General features: G+C 43.4%; 1 protein-coding gene across 4 annotated transcripts in view; it reads right to left on the bottom strand.

Moving 5' to 3' along the window:
• Window positions 1–15,447, bottom strand: part of LOC126457117 (matrix metalloproteinase-14) — a 158,497-nt gene that overhangs the window by 29,176 nt on the left and 113,874 nt on the right. For all 4 annotated transcript variants that reach the window (XM_050093170.1, XM_050093171.1, XM_050093169.1 and 1 more), the window contains exons 4-8: window positions 13,117–13,428; window positions 10,419–10,567; window positions 7,841–8,315; window positions 5,798–5,976; window positions 4,151–4,304 (exon numbers count right to left, since the gene is read on the bottom strand). In XM_050093170.1, the coding sequence (XP_049949127.1) occupies window positions 4,151–4,304; window positions 5,798–5,976; window positions 7,841–8,315; window positions 10,419–10,567; window positions 13,117–13,428 (1,269 nt within the window). The remainder of the gene's footprint in view (window positions 1–4,150; window positions 4,305–5,797; window positions 5,977–7,840; window positions 8,316–10,418; window positions 10,568–13,116; window positions 13,429–15,447) is intronic.

The raw sequence follows: 15,447 nt of genomic DNA on the forward strand, positions 1-15,447 counted from the left end.
TCTTGTAAGGTTTGAAACAAAAACATTATACACTACCGAATAATTCTAATATCATTCCCTGTAAAGCCTCTCGAAATCGGCTACCCCTCCTCCCTCCTAGTAAAGCATTTCTCAATTATTTTCAACGAACAACTGACGTTAACTAATGTGAAAACAAAATTTTCGCAAACAGCAAACTCCTACCTTACATATTTCTGTAGAGCATGATTTCTACTCCGGTCCCAAGTGCATAATTCAACCTGTTACTGCATTATACACACAAGGAACACAAAACATACAACAAATAAAAGGAAATTAGTATATACATAACATTTAAAGAGTAAGTAATACGTCTATCCCTCTGAGTAGAACCAGTGTTAGTACTAACGGGAAAATTGTTAAGTAAAACACACTCGTGCTTCTAAGAGAGGCCAGTATTTACTTATTGGCTGGACAGTCATCTCCACTACAATATCTGAAAAAAGATTCTCATCCTCTGTCAAGAAAAAGATGATATACTGGGTGTTCACCGCCAAGTGATGACTGATTAATCCATTGCTACTACTTGTTTCGAACGGATTACGTTACCCACGATTGCAATGTTTGTTGTTATCGACTGTGTAGACCCAAGCACAAGAACACGGAAATTTCCGTGAAAATTCACAACTTCAAGGGAACAGATGTTTCTGATAAACTACATATTCTCCCTCACACGCATCTGCACAATTAATATTAAAACCTTTAGCAGCAACGAAATGAAAATTCTCTCACTTCATTGGGTAATTTGCGTTTTATTAAATAATAAAGGATTCTTCTGATAACTATTAGCTACAGAATTGTTCCATATTTTCAGTTTTACTGACACTTGTTCACTTTACTGCGCGGTGTCATGGTTTATTATTAAAACTATCTTTTTATGCATCTTTTTATGACGGAGATGCCTGGGCGTTGTTATGCCATTATACCAGCCGAAAACTGAAATTCACTAATGTTATAGAATGTATCGCCCAACGTTGTGTTACTTAGACTGACTGCTCGAAATGAGAGAAAATGCTATAAACATATAGGTAGTTCATCATTTTTTATATATTGTTCATGCGAAGGCGGTATATCTGATTATTACCCTTTCGTCAGGATGAAAGAAAGTCACACAAGAAGATAATTTCCACAAAAAGTGATTGCATGCATGAAAATAGTGCGACATACAAAGATTCAGAAGAAAGACTTTGTGCTAATAATAGTGTGCTTGTATGAGACCTTAATTCGTCTCAAACTCTGGAAGCGCAGTTTTGGAGACAGCATCCCAAGAATCACGAGCACAGAACAGTTTACAGCAACATGCACAAGAATCCACAGACCTCGTGGGACACATCGAGTCCATGAGAGATTCGTGGCATTTGCCTTTAAAAAATGAATAACCAGTATGGCAACATTTCGGGGTTATTGTAACGAGTAAACCGTTTCGAAAATTTTCAACCTCTATTCTGCAGTCAAATTCGAATGCTGACTTCGGCAGTAAAAATACTGGTGAGATGCTGCTTAAAAACGATTTTCAATTCAAAGAACTATTTTTTTCTTCTTATCATTCTTATGAACACTAACGATTATTCTGATTATAAAAAAATTGAAACATAGTCAAGGAACTGTGGAAAAACCAAAAGTAATTCATTTATTCGATTTTTGCTAAATATGATCAAAGACGTTATTGGAACTGTGAAGTTTGTGATAGTGTAAATTTTGAAATAGAACATCATGGTTTGTATTTCATTATTACGTATGGTCTGTTTGTGTATCTGTGTATCAAATGTCATAGTAAGAGATGTATCAAAGTTGGGCATCGAAATATTAAACATGTAAATGATCTACATTTTCGTCTCCAACGAGGTCTTGTTTCATTTCCGTCCTGCCATTGGGTCAGACAGAGAGAGACTTTCAAGAAAGGAGGCCGTCGACTTCAAACTTAAACTGTTCAACATTCCAAGCACGAATATGTTGCTACATGCAGGATGCCAGCCACACTTTTAGAACACATGCTTAGTTATGTGTTAAGTAACTGTAAGTAAATAATGTTAATATCTGCCGTGTTAGCAGTCAAACTCTACATGCTGTTGAGAAAGTTGCATCATGCATGTTTAATTATTAGTTAAGAAGTCCAAAACGAAGGCAGCAGTTTGTTTATAGTGTGTGCATGGTTGAAAAGCAAAGTAACGATTCTGGGCACTTGAAAATATCTTGTGCTCTAGAATTCGAAAAGTCTTGTTTTTCGTATTTAACCACATATGCATACTGAGAAATAGCATTTGCACATCAACCTTGCACACCGTTAACTTAGTTTCTACAATAGACATCAAGTTTTAACATATGAGACCATTACTACTGAGAATTCAGCTAAATGAGCATTTGACTTCAGTTTGGACTTCAGGAAGAATTAACAATTGGTATACACTAGTAATACGGAAGTATTATATTATTAGTAATATTAATACTATTAAAGAGGGATGAGCGAGGAGCGGCAAAACTACGTCTATGTTAGCTCTCTGTTAGCCTTCTACCAAAAACAATTTTTTTTTAAATGTTAGTTCTCTTTAGATTATTGTTGTCGTTATCGGTGATAAGTCATCATCCTGTTACGTAAACTGTCATGCTTAAAAAGGTCTCCTAATGCTGCAGAAAAGGACCCGTAAACAAGAGAAATAATTCCTGTTTAATGCTGAATGATGCATCGTATTGAAGGGGCTTGGTTCGTTAGGTCAAGGATCATGGCTGAATTCAACAACAGCATTTTACTTTTCTGCGTGATGGATGTATCGAAACCAGTGTCTGTAACGCCTAGTATATTATTAAGATCATTTACAGCAACAGGTCACTATTTAGATTTTGAAATTCACGTTATTGCCTTACCTGTTTCGAATGTCTTCCGTGTGCGTGCCAAATAAATGTATACCTTCCGTAAAGTGAAGACATTCGCGACCAGTAAAAAGAAGTTATACACTAGTGCTTGTATCCTGTGACTATCTTTATCGGCAACACCAGGCTTTTTTGTGGTGGATGAAATGGTCTTCATTTTCTCCTTTGATACTGAAATGTATTTTCACTGTGAGTGGTTTTCCGAAACAGTGGTCCTACCAAGTAGTTCTACAAGCAGTAAGAAAATTCTAAAACGGGTCCCCAAAACGTCATTTGTTGTCTGCGTAAGAAGTGAACTGCAGCATGAGGAGATTACACTGAAAATTACTGACAGAATACAGAAGATGGATTCAGTGTTCGGTTTCTGAGTCGTCGTTGGGATTACGTCATCTAAATTACCGTACACGGTGCAGTTGGTAGTTCGGGATTTATTCCAGAAAGGGCAGCAGTTGTTGGAAGCCCAGCCAGGCGCCTGTCGTCCAATTCCAGTAGTCGGAAAACGAAATCGTTGTTATGTCTGCTCCTCCACTGACATGAGGCGTTACGTCTTTATTTGATAAGACAGCTACACTTCGCCAAACAACTTACTATATTAGTCTTACAGTCTTCTGGTCGTAGGCTAACTATAAAATATTCGCGTTATATCTACTAATTTTGCTATCGGGCCGTGGACTGAAACTTGAAATGTTTTTTGAATAAATTACAAATTTATTTAAAATTTACGTGAAGACAGTAGCGTTTCGGATCGTAAAGTCAGACGTTGGGAATGTCTTTTCTTTTTTATTTTCAGGACGTCTTTTATTATCGCGCTAGTGATGCTTATGTGGTTCGTATCGTGTGGTAGTAAGGGGCGTCGGAAATAGTCCTCCAGGTCTCGAGATGCAAAAAAAACCAACTAGGCGAGTGTCGCTAGTACCCACTGCCGACGCAGTGAGCTGTTAGTTGAGAAATAACGACTGATAAAATTGTAGTGGGATTCTCTAGTATCTGGAGTCTGTAGCACCACTTTAGAGAAAGTTCGCATCGGCAACAACATTGTCCTATTTGATTGTTACAGGAGGTGGAGCCTGCGCATAGTACTGTAATGAGCACCAGGCCCTGTTAAACGCAAACACCGACACAGAAGCGCGCGGTCCCACCTCCCACGTGACGGTTAACGGTTACGACTGGCGGCGAGCGGGCACGCCTGTCACCTGTCAGCCGCGGTAGTGCACGACTGCGCAGGCGCGCGGCCAGTAGAGGCGCCACCAGCACCTGGGCTCACCTGCGTCCAAGTCGCTGTCCCCCACTTCGCTGTCGCGCTCCGACTGCGGCCGCTCCTCACCCCCCACTCTGTTGTTCCCATCTACTAATTCACCTTTGCAGCCGAACCACCACTTCGACGTGGGCCTCGGGAACTTAGGGTTGGCGTTGTCCACCTGCAAGCAAAAGAAAAACCACATTATCGTACTATATCATGTCCATCATATGTTGAATGTTATGCTGTGTATTCCTCCGCCTTTCTTTCCAGGCCACTAGACTTGGTTGGATGTAACGTAAGGATACATTTATTTAAAAAAAGAAAAAGCACTCCGTCTTCAGGCCACGAGTTGCCTACCGGGACCATCCGACCGCCGTGTCATCCTCAGAGGAGGATGCGGATAGGAGGGGCGTGGGGTCAGCACACCGCTCTCCCAGTCGTTATGATGGTATTCTTGACCGAAGCCGCTACTATTCGGTCGAGTAGCTCCTCAATTGGCATCACGAGGCAACAGCGCATGGCGGCCTGGATGGTCACCCATCCAAGTGCCCACACGGGAACTGGTGTAACCACTGCGGCAAGGCCGTTGCCTCAGGATACATTTATGCATTTATAATAATAATAATAATAATAATAATAATTTCGTGTAGATCAGTGGCCTGGTTAAAGTGTTTCAGTTGGACGGCACTTGGGCGTCATGTATATCCCTAACGGACACAAATCAGTAAAGGGAGACCGCTGGTTAACGTGGAACCCGAACCACGTGTTGGTCTCGGTGAACCTTCACATCATTGAGAGCTGAAGGCTCGGTTAAAGGGAAGCTGAAATATCCCGCGGTCCAGCTGACGACCAATCGAGGACCGTGTGTTTGTTTACACTAGGGTTGAACGTAGCATACAAATTGCTACTGTCGGTGATACTCTCCACGAATTGTATACTAGCTCATCAAGGCAGTCACTGGAAAGCTACAGTTTACTGCAAAACAAAGAGCCGTAGCCATTACATCCTCCCTCGGGCATGGGTGTGTGTGTGTTGTCCTTAGGATAATTTAGGTTAAGTAGTGTGTAAGCTTAGGGACTGATGAACTTAGCAGTTAAGTCCCATAAGATTTCACACACATTTGAACACTTTTTTTTTTTAATGAACGCTCAATGTTCTACATGCACGATACAATCAGACACAGCAGAATGATGCAATTGGTTGTAGTGTCATGTGGTGTATTGTTCCTTGCCGCTGTGCATCGCCACAGAACTATCCGTTGTACGTGCAGCCCACAACAATATACGCAGAGTGGGTCCGGACTCTGCTGACAAACTTTCGAATGCTGATCAGAACTGATTGGTGAGTGTTTCAATACAAGTAACCTTTGGTCTCCAGTGCTGAGAGTAATTAGTTGACCTTTTTTATCTCAGTTATCTTTGTGACTACTACAGTGAGGAAACCCAGTAGAACATCATAACATGTACATAAATCACAGAGTATGGATCTGAACTGCGCCCTTCATTACAACAAGTCTAAAAGGGTCAAAAATGGGAAAAAGGTTGGAACTTACTGACCCATTCGAAAAACCCCTACTTCGCAAAATTAATTTCATGAGATTTATGCTGACAAAACGTAAGTAAACTTTGACGTACGCCTTGTATTAATTGAGTGAAACTGGTTCCAACTTACCGCAAAGGACCTGTCGTCAAACCGCCAGTACTGTCCGTTCTTGAAGAAGTAGGTGTATCCGTGGTAGACGGTGGCGGTGTCGATGTTGTTGGGGATGCCCTCCCAGTTGGAGATGGGCTTGGGGTAGATGCTCTTCACGGGGGGCCTCTGGGCCGGGTCGAACTTCCAGAACTTGGTTCCTGGAACAGCCACACGTGTGGTTCAGTACCTGAGGCGGGAGAGATCTAGGGATCGTGAGGTACAAGCTTGCCGTCTTCAGTACGTGTACCACCTTTGGTCTAGAGACAGATCACGAGAATCTAGTAGAACTAACTCTAGTTAGCCTGATTATCAAACGCCCTGAGTTATGTTTATCAACGAGGAGATTGTGTTTATCAGTGTAGTCTCGCCTGTCATTCTGTGGAGCTCGTGGGCACTGTTACAAGTAATGTAGCGTGAATTGCCATTGCAACAAGAATATTAACAATCACATTCAGTTTTCATGGTAGTCACAGCGATTATTCTTGGAAAATCTAAACTGTGAATGAATGGAAAACTTCGTAACAGAATCCATCTGCTGTACTATTAACTGCATCTTTACTTCGCCAATGTGTATTTCTAACTACAATTTCATCACCAGGACTTCATTATATATATATATATATATATATGAATGAGTAATAGTGTAATAAACACGTAGAAGTTACTTCATTTTATTGTCAAACACAGCAAAAATCAGCAAAATTCGCTGATGCGCTTCTCTCGAGTGTTGACACCGCAGCGAAGACCCTTACTTAAGAACTGGAGCCCTGGCAGTGAAAATGCACTTCGAAATATACACTGGCAAAGTGAAACTGTTATTAGTAAGGCAGCAGACGGATTTTGTTATTAGGTTTTCAAACCATACGCACTATCTCACTCTACAGTGGAATACTTTCGTAGAAATTAGATAAATTTTAAGAATGGGAAGGTGTGTGTGTGTGTATGTGTGTGTGTGTGTGTGTGTGTGTGTGTGTGTGTGTGTGTGTGTGTGCAATATACTTCTTAACTGTTCTCTGAGGATCAGCGACCCTAATATTATCGTAAATGATCGTAGTAGAAGTATTAGTTTTAGTAACATAAGTGTCAGTAACAGTAGTTACTGCAGAAAAACCAAGGTTGTCATAGCAGTAGTAGTAGGCCCTTTATACTAGTAATAATGTTTTTTGTTATTGTAGTAATGGTATATAGTGTCGTAATAGAACTGATATCAGCAGGTGATAAGGGTAACTACAAATTTAGTGAAAACAGACTGAAATAACGAAAACCCGTGGCCCTTTTTCTGTCACAGCAGAGAAACACCTGAATGAAAGTGGAAAAAGGTGTCGTAGGATAACTACATGCAGAGTAACATGCATGTGGCCGCCTGAATGATTGAGTTATAACAGTAGAAACGAAGAGAGATAAGGAAGAATAGCACGATAGACACTATACGCTTAGATCAATATTTATAAGAGAAAAAAGAAACGGATTACCATAAAGATTCACATAAAAGTAAATATATATGTAATGGACCACTGCTGTCATCAACAAAGTGTACTTGAATCAATAAATATTCGCAAATAAACAGATAAAATGTTCTCTCTTGGAAGGATTAGAGCAATAAACTTAACGGAAAAAAGTAAGCTAAGCAGCAGCAGTTTCATTTCCTTACCCACACGAAGTATTAATGTTTTGGGCACAGTATCAGGGCCGCGCGGGATTAGCCGAGCGGTCACAGACGCTGCAGTCATGGACTGTGCGGCTGATCCGGCGGAGGTTCGAGTCCTCCCTCGGGCATGGGTGTGTGTGTTTGTCCTTAGGATAATTTAGGTTAAGTAGTGTATAAGCTTAGGGACTGATGACCTTAGCAGTTAAGTCCCATAAGATTTCACACGCATTTGAACACAGTATCAGGCGGAGTTCAAAGGGACGTCAATGACGGCACATATCGGTAAGAAACATGTAACCGTTAGTGATGCAGGAGTAATCTCTAGCTCGCTGACACTCAGCTCCCTCCCCGAGCAGATGCTGGCCCTCACTCACCCTTGTAGAAGTAGATCTTGCCGTTGCCGGTCCAGACGACGGCAGCGTCGATGTTGTCGGGGATGCCGGTGAAGCCCTCCGAGATGAGCTTGGGGTAGTCGCCGTCCATCCGCTTGCCCACGTAGCGCCAGTAGTGCGGCCCCTTGAAGAAGTACGTCTTGCCGTTGCGGTAGGTGAAGGCGGCGTCGATGTCTCCGGGCAGCCCCTGCCAGGAGTCGGAGATCTTGCGCGGGTAGCCCGCCGCGACGCCGTCTTCGGTCAGCTTCCAGTAGAGATCGCCCTTGAAGACGTAGTGCGTGTCCTCCTCGGCGCGGAAGATGGTGTCCACGGAAGCGTTCTTGCAGAGCGTGCCGCCGCTGCCGGAGGCGGTGGGCACCTTGGGCTGCTTGGGGGTGTTGTCCGAGCCGCTGCTGCTGCCGTCACTGCCGCCACCGCTGCTGCCTCCGGAGCCGCGAGTCTTCTTGCCGTACAGTTTCTGCACAAATACGAGTGTCGCTCAATCTTTATTTCTTTCTTTCTTTTGCTACTGCCTTAATTCCGCATTGTGCGCAGGGTCGGCAGAGATAAGTACGGATTTGGTATGGTGAATTTTAAGGGGTGGCCGGATGCCCTTTCTGCCGCCATCCCATACCCCCGGAATTAGTGGACCCCAGCTGTCTGCGTCTAGTATAAATCGTTTCAAATGGCTGCGAGTAGTGTAACTGAGACGGAATGTGGGGACCAGCCCAGTATTCCCCAAGTAGGATGTGGAAAACCGCCTAAAAACCACATCCAGGCTGGCCGGCACGCCGGCCGTCGTCGTTACTCCGCCGGGCGGATTCGATCCGGTGCCGGCGCGCCTACCCGAGTCCAGGAAGCAGCGCGTTAGCGCTCTCGACTATCCTGGCGGGTAAATACGAGTGTCGCGCAATATGATTCTCTAAACTTTTACTTACGCTCCTACGCCTAGCCGACATGTTATAGCAAGCGATTCCAATTAAACTAAACCATGTCCGAAGAGGTCTCGGAAGGCCCAACGGCACCGACCGAACGCCGTGTCATCCTCAGGCGATAAGCGTCACTGGATACGGATGTTAGAGCTTTAACGGGTATGGCTGAATGCACCCGCTTGCCAACAGCACCCGGCAGACCCGGGAGGTCGCCCATCCAAGTGCTAGCCAAGGTCGATAGCGCTTAACTTCGGTGATTTGACGAGAACCGGTGTTAGCACTGCAGCAAGGCCGTTGGCTAAAAGTTTCCATTTAATGAGAACAAAAACTGACAGGACTGCTGACTGCCAGGATTGCGCGGGCGACCGAATGTGTGTGTAATATTGAGCAGGAGAAAATTGTGCATATGATTTCGTGGGCGCCCTGTTCGCTATTTTAATCGCTTTAGCCTAGTTTGCAGGAGGAAGGGTTTTTTGTTCACGTAACTGTACATTTTTATGTAACGGTTGATTGCTAACGTCAAGAAAGTGGGCTTGAATGAATAAATATCCGTAAATTAAATGACTTTCTTAGAAGGACGAGAGCAATAAACGGTAATGGGCTTAATTCTTCTAAATGAATGGACGTCCGAACCGACTAGGCCGATTTTAAGGCCGAGTATTTTCCCCGTGACGGCCGTTATGTCCTGACATCCGTGGCAGAGATAAGTCTAAAACTGCTGCCAGAAAGTAGCTTCTTACAAAAGTTTGATAAATGGGAACAGGAAATGGCCAACGAAAATGCCTACAGTCTCTTCAAGATAGTTCCTTTTAATACGATTTTCCCTTTGTCATAGCGGCAAAATATTCGTATTTACAGACGATTTTTTTCATAGCATACGAAAAGGCAGGAGCCTTCGTAATGTACCTGTGGTGCGTTTGGGATCATTACTGAGGTATTGTGCGAAATAGAAGAAGCACTGTCTTGCAAAACACTTGTCTCGAGACAAACAAGCCTATGGCGGTAATGAGTCACACAGCAGCTTTGGTTGTTTCTCCACCTCCTTTTAATATAAGAAACAAAGAAATCACAAGAAATGTGTCGTAATGCACTACCTCGTGAAATATCAGCTTGCTATCACAGTCAATATCACGTAAAAAACGACAGCGCCAACCAAGAGATAGTAAAAGGAATGCCAGAACCTGAAAAACAAGCGTGGTCGTTCCCTGTTAAGAACGTAGACTGCAGCACGTGCTATAGAATTGTCATGCGCTTGATTCCATAATTTTACACACAACAGTTTGCCTAATAGCCCATTAAGTAAACGAAAAGTAAATACGTCTGCTGGACGATTAGATAGTAAACGAGAATAACCAGAGCAAAACTTGTCCATTAAGAGTACTGTAGAAAATACTGAAATTCGCAACAAGAACAAAGACGCTGTCGTTTAAACAGTATTGCTTCACAATGTAGTCGATAATTCACTCTGTTAAGAAAACTATATCACCCATTTGGACATCAAAGTGAGGAAAATCGCTTAACAAAGAGTTTGTCGGTATGCTTCCTAGTCCGTGGCTCTTTATCCAGGCAAAGTTGCAATCTAATTTTATTTTGCTGTGTGCACTAAGGTCGATGCGCAGCTCCTCGCCGTATGATTGTGAGATGCTCACCTGGATACCCAAGATGTCATCAGTGTCCAACGTAAATGATGGCTCGTATCCTCGGTAGAAAGGTGCCATCAGGGCCGTCTTGACGTCCGAATGCGACAACCCCAAGGAATGGCCGAATTCGTGAGCCGCCACTTGGAAAAGGTTAGTGCCTGCAATGGACAGATACTTGTCACATCTTCCCAATACACAAACACACACACACACACACACACACACACACACACACACACACATAGAAAATCGAGCTACGGCACTTATTTACTTTGATTATTTTAATGCAATGAACATGTGCAAAAGTTAAAATTTTCGTTAACATTCTTCATATGTTATATTAATTTTTTAATATTTTATGTTTGTTGGTTCCTGAATAATGGACACATATTTATGGACTAAAGCAAGTATCTGCAAATATTTACGAAGATCATTCTTTTCCTAGTACTGGTACCGTGATGTGAGCTGATGATTGAGAAAGATAGATTACGCTAAGGGGATTATTGAATAGGGACTGTCCATTCCAAGGAAAAAAACTACTAGAAAATCGTATGAAGAAAATGATGTTTTCACTTTAAAAGGCATTCGTCACATTACAAGAGCAACATTACCGCTCTGAGTCTGGAGTGGTGAGGCAGTGGTTGTTTTGGAGCAAGGGTACGCGAAACGCATTTCTGTAGCGATTCAGTAAACCTATCGTTCCACAATGAACGAACACAATAGCAGGTAGAAGATGGGCTCAAAAGAATCAAGGGCGAGGAAGGTCTTAATGCTTCCTGTGCTCAAAAGCTCGGAATAACAAGAACGTAGTTCGAAATCAAGTTGCAAAACTTCTCTCAGAAACAAGCGTATGGTCCCCCCCCCCCCCCTACGCAGCCGGCCGCGGTGGTCTAGCGGTCCTAGGCGCTCAGTCCGGAACCGCACTACTGCTACGGTCGCAGGTTCGAATCCTGCCTCGGGCATGGATGTGTGTGATGTCCTTAGGTTAGTTACGTTTAAGTAGTTCTAAGTTCTAGGGGACTGATGACCACAGATGTTAAGTCCCATAGTGCTCAGAGCCATTTGAACCAACCCCCCTCGCATTTCTGATGGATGTTGGTATGATTGAAAGTGCAAGTGGAAGAAAAAAGCAACTTGTAATAACTTAGTTTTGATTTATAAACTCTTGGTGAACAAGCAGCAGGTGTCTGGTAAATCCCATCCCTCACGAGTGACCAGATATCGTGGCCGCGTAGCAGGCCAGGGTTGTAAATTGGCCAATTAGCGCACGGATAGTTGTGCACCTGCATGCTTGTTGGTCAACAGTGCATTGCGCAGTTACTGGATCTCTTCTCTCATTTTCTTATTCTGTGACGCCACATTCTCAAGTGATGGCGACAAAACAATAGAATTATTTAGACCAGAGAAAATGAAGCACTTGAGACTAAAAATTAGTTCAGAAACTTGAGTAATTAATGAGTGGGCAAATTCGAATATGAATTTTATGTTTGACGCGAGTGTGAATGAGAGATGATAGATAAATAACGGTGATTTAGAGGGTGCTCTAGGAGGAATGGTCATTAATCGGGGATATGACAAAAACGATCATTCAAAGCATACGTAGGTTCTGAAATGAATACCTTAAGAGCTGTGAACACTATTTCATCATCGATAGTGCGAAACAATTGTCTTCTATTGCTAACCCTTAGCTTTCCATATTCTGGAAGGAGGTAGTGCGGACCAAACCAAGAAAAATTGTCTAGTAAACATGGGCTCTAAAGCGCAGTGGTTAGCACACTGGACTCGCATTCGGGAGGACGACGGTTCAATCCCGTCTCCGGCCATCCTGATTTAGGTTTTCCGTGATTTCCCTAAATCGCTTCAGGCAAATGCCGGGATGGTTCCTTTGAAAGGGCACGGCCGATTTCCTTTCCCATCCTTCCCTCACCCGAGCTTGCGCTCCGTCTCTAATGATCTCGTTGTCGACGGGACGTTAAACGCTAATCTCCTCCTCCTCCATGGGCTCTAAAATGCATTCCCAAAGAGCTATGAGCAATTATTCAGTATAAGAGATGTGTTTCACAGTTGCGAAGATGAAGTAGTGCTTACAGCTCTTAAAATGTGCGTCTGAGACCCTACGTTTATTAGGCGTGTTTTGGTTCGAATGATCGTTCCTGTCGTATCCCTGAATATTGACCATTCCTCCTGATACACCCTGGATAGGTGTAGAGTTATTTTTCCTCGATTTTTGGGAGTTAATAAAAAAGTTACCAATTATGGCTAAGATGACTCTTTAGATTGAAACCAAGTGTTTGTCATCCACAAGGGGAAAGGTGCAAGATGAAGTTGGCCGTTAGCAGCGGCCGGTAATTGGCAAGTAAAAATCCCAGACAGATCCTTCCAGAAGTGGTGCAAAAGACATAGTTCAGTTGGTTGTAAAAATGTAACAACATTTTTGTATGTCGACTGTTTTCTTTGGGTGCCGACGTTTTAAAGCACATACCTGCTCTCTCAGCTATTTACTATGTGTTGTTCGTAACGGATCATGGGCTCTAGTCGACCGACACAGGTGCACAGCGGTCAACTACATGAGGGGACTGGAGTTTTTCCGGTTACCAACAGTGCCGTAGGGAGAGGGGTGGGTGAGTCAAGGAATTTTGCAACAGCGGCTGTTAGTGGCGATGAGCCAGCAAAGCAGACTGGAGGGACGGGATGTGAGTCCACTGACCTCTGTAGCTGTCGATGGTCCAGTGCTCGGCGTCGTCGAAGTGCGCGTCTCCGCCGTAGACGGGGAAGTAGGCGTGCGCCAGGGTGCCTCCGGGCCCATCGAACGGGTCTCCGTCGCCGTGCTCGCCCTTCTCGAAGCGGATGTCGATGTGCACCTGTTCCGAACCGCTCTTCACCTGCGTGAAGGTCAGGTCGGTGTAGTCGGACCACACGCCGAACGCCCTGGCCAACTCGCGGTCAACCTTGCCGTGGTTCAGGTTGCTCGGGTACTTGGAGATGCGGTACTTCAGGCTCTTGACACGCCACCGGCTTCCTGCAGAGGAGAACGGGAAACACGTCGTCAGTAACTTACACTCTGCACTCAACTCAGCGCTGCCACGTACACGAGTTAATCTACAAGTAACTAATACAAGAGCGACAAAGAAACCGGTGGTGTCGTACCTTATTACAAGATTATTGGTGACCATTTTGAGCATGTGAAATCTTTTAAGTATGTACTTGTAATACTGATGTAAGTAGGCTGTTTAGGTTTTTATGTTCGTAACGCCACGTAGCACTCTGTATGAAAACCACTGACTGTGCTGTCTGCTGTCTGTGGCTGGTTTGCATTGTTGGAATATTTGCTATTGTAGTGTTCGGCAGCTGGATGTGAACAGCGCGTTGCGCAGTTGGAGGTGAGCCGCCAGCAGTGGTGGATGTGGGGAGAGAGATGGCAGAATTTTGAGAGCGGACAATCTGGACGTGTGTCCTTCAGAAAAAGGAAATTTGTAATACTGGATATCATGAATTGATAGATATATATATGATGACTTTTGAACATTATTAAGGTAAATACATTGTTTGTTCTCTACCAAAATCTTTCATTCGCTAACTATGCCTATCAGTAGTTAGTGCCTTCAGTAGTTAGAATCTTTTATTTAGCTGGCAGTATTGGCGCGCGCTGTATTGCAGTAGTTTGAGTAACGAAGATTTTTGTGAGGTAAGTGATTCATGAAATGTTTAGGTTATTGTTTGTCAGGGCCATTCTCTTGTAGGGATTATTGAAAGTCAGATTGCTTTGCGCCAGTTTACTGTTGATCAGAATAAGTAAAGAGAGAAATGTCTGAGTACGTTCAGTTTTGCTCAGCTGTTTGAAAATCAAATAACGTAAGAGGTTTACCAGCAGTCATTTATAAATTTTTCTAAGGGGATGTTCCACTAAGAGGTGACCTGAAATGGAATCATCACATAAAATCGATGTCAGAGGAGGCGAATGGAAGAGTTATATTTGTTGGGAAAGGAAACTGCATACAAGATGCAAGGACGGTCAGTACAAGAGTACTGTTGCAGTATTTCGCATCTATAACAAGCAGGCAGGACAACAGACATGCAACCAATTCACTGTCAATGCTGCTAGAATGATAACAGGTAGGTATACTCTACACGAAGGTCTAACAGAAGTTATCTGTAAATTTAAATGGGAATCCCTGAAAGAAAGGCAACTTAGTGCACGCGAAACCCTACTGGGAAAATTCAGAGAAAATAATTTCGAAGAAGATTGTGCAGCCCTTGTGCTGCCACCATGGTTATGTCACGTAGGGATCGCAGTAGTAAGCTATACCGTTCAGTCACATTTACAGTCATTTTTTTCCTTTCTAAGAATGCGATAAAAACTGGAAAGAAAATTTACGATGTTGGTATGGTGCGCTCTCGACGATGCAGTGTACAGTGCCTTTCGAAATATATAGGTAGGTGTGGATGTAAGGATACTCGCGAGTTTGTTTACAGAAACACAATACGTTATTGAATTACTACTCTTTGACGTGTGAAACACCTTCCAACTCTATTGCTAGACGTTATTAATCATATTGTTGCTAACTTACAAGTCTGTTTGCCAACTAAATTACCGACCCTGTTGGACAGTAGAGACGAAATAGAGTATACAGCAGCGAGTGGCCACGTTAGCGTGCTGGCGTGTGACGAGAAGGGGAGAGTCCTCATTACATCTGTTGTGGACAGCCCGGAATCGCGCTCCACAGCTCCTCAGCATCCGCCACTGGCTACTGCCGGCACGTGTCATCGCTGTCCTTCCTCTGTTGTACTGCACACAGTAGCCATTCGCAGCTACCAAAGACCAGCCTTAGTACAATAATCTCACCCTAAAGTGAAACATGAGCTTCCCATTTCTTCCGGACTGTTACTTTGGCTCCTTTTTTTTCCTTCCTTCCTTCCTTTTTTATTTTTATTTTTTATTTTTTTGCTGCAACTCACTCTGCATGTATTTATTGGTTTACATGTTTTGCTAGAATTAACACGTACTCAAATTACTTTTAATACTCTACGCTTTCAAGTT

Source organism: Schistocerca serialis, chromosome 2 (genome assembly GCF_023864345.2).
Source record: "Schistocerca serialis cubense isolate TAMUIC-IGC-003099 chromosome 2, iqSchSeri2.2, whole genome shotgun sequence".
NCBI classification, from domain to species: domain Eukaryota; kingdom Metazoa; phylum Arthropoda; class Insecta; order Orthoptera; family Acrididae; genus Schistocerca; species Schistocerca serialis.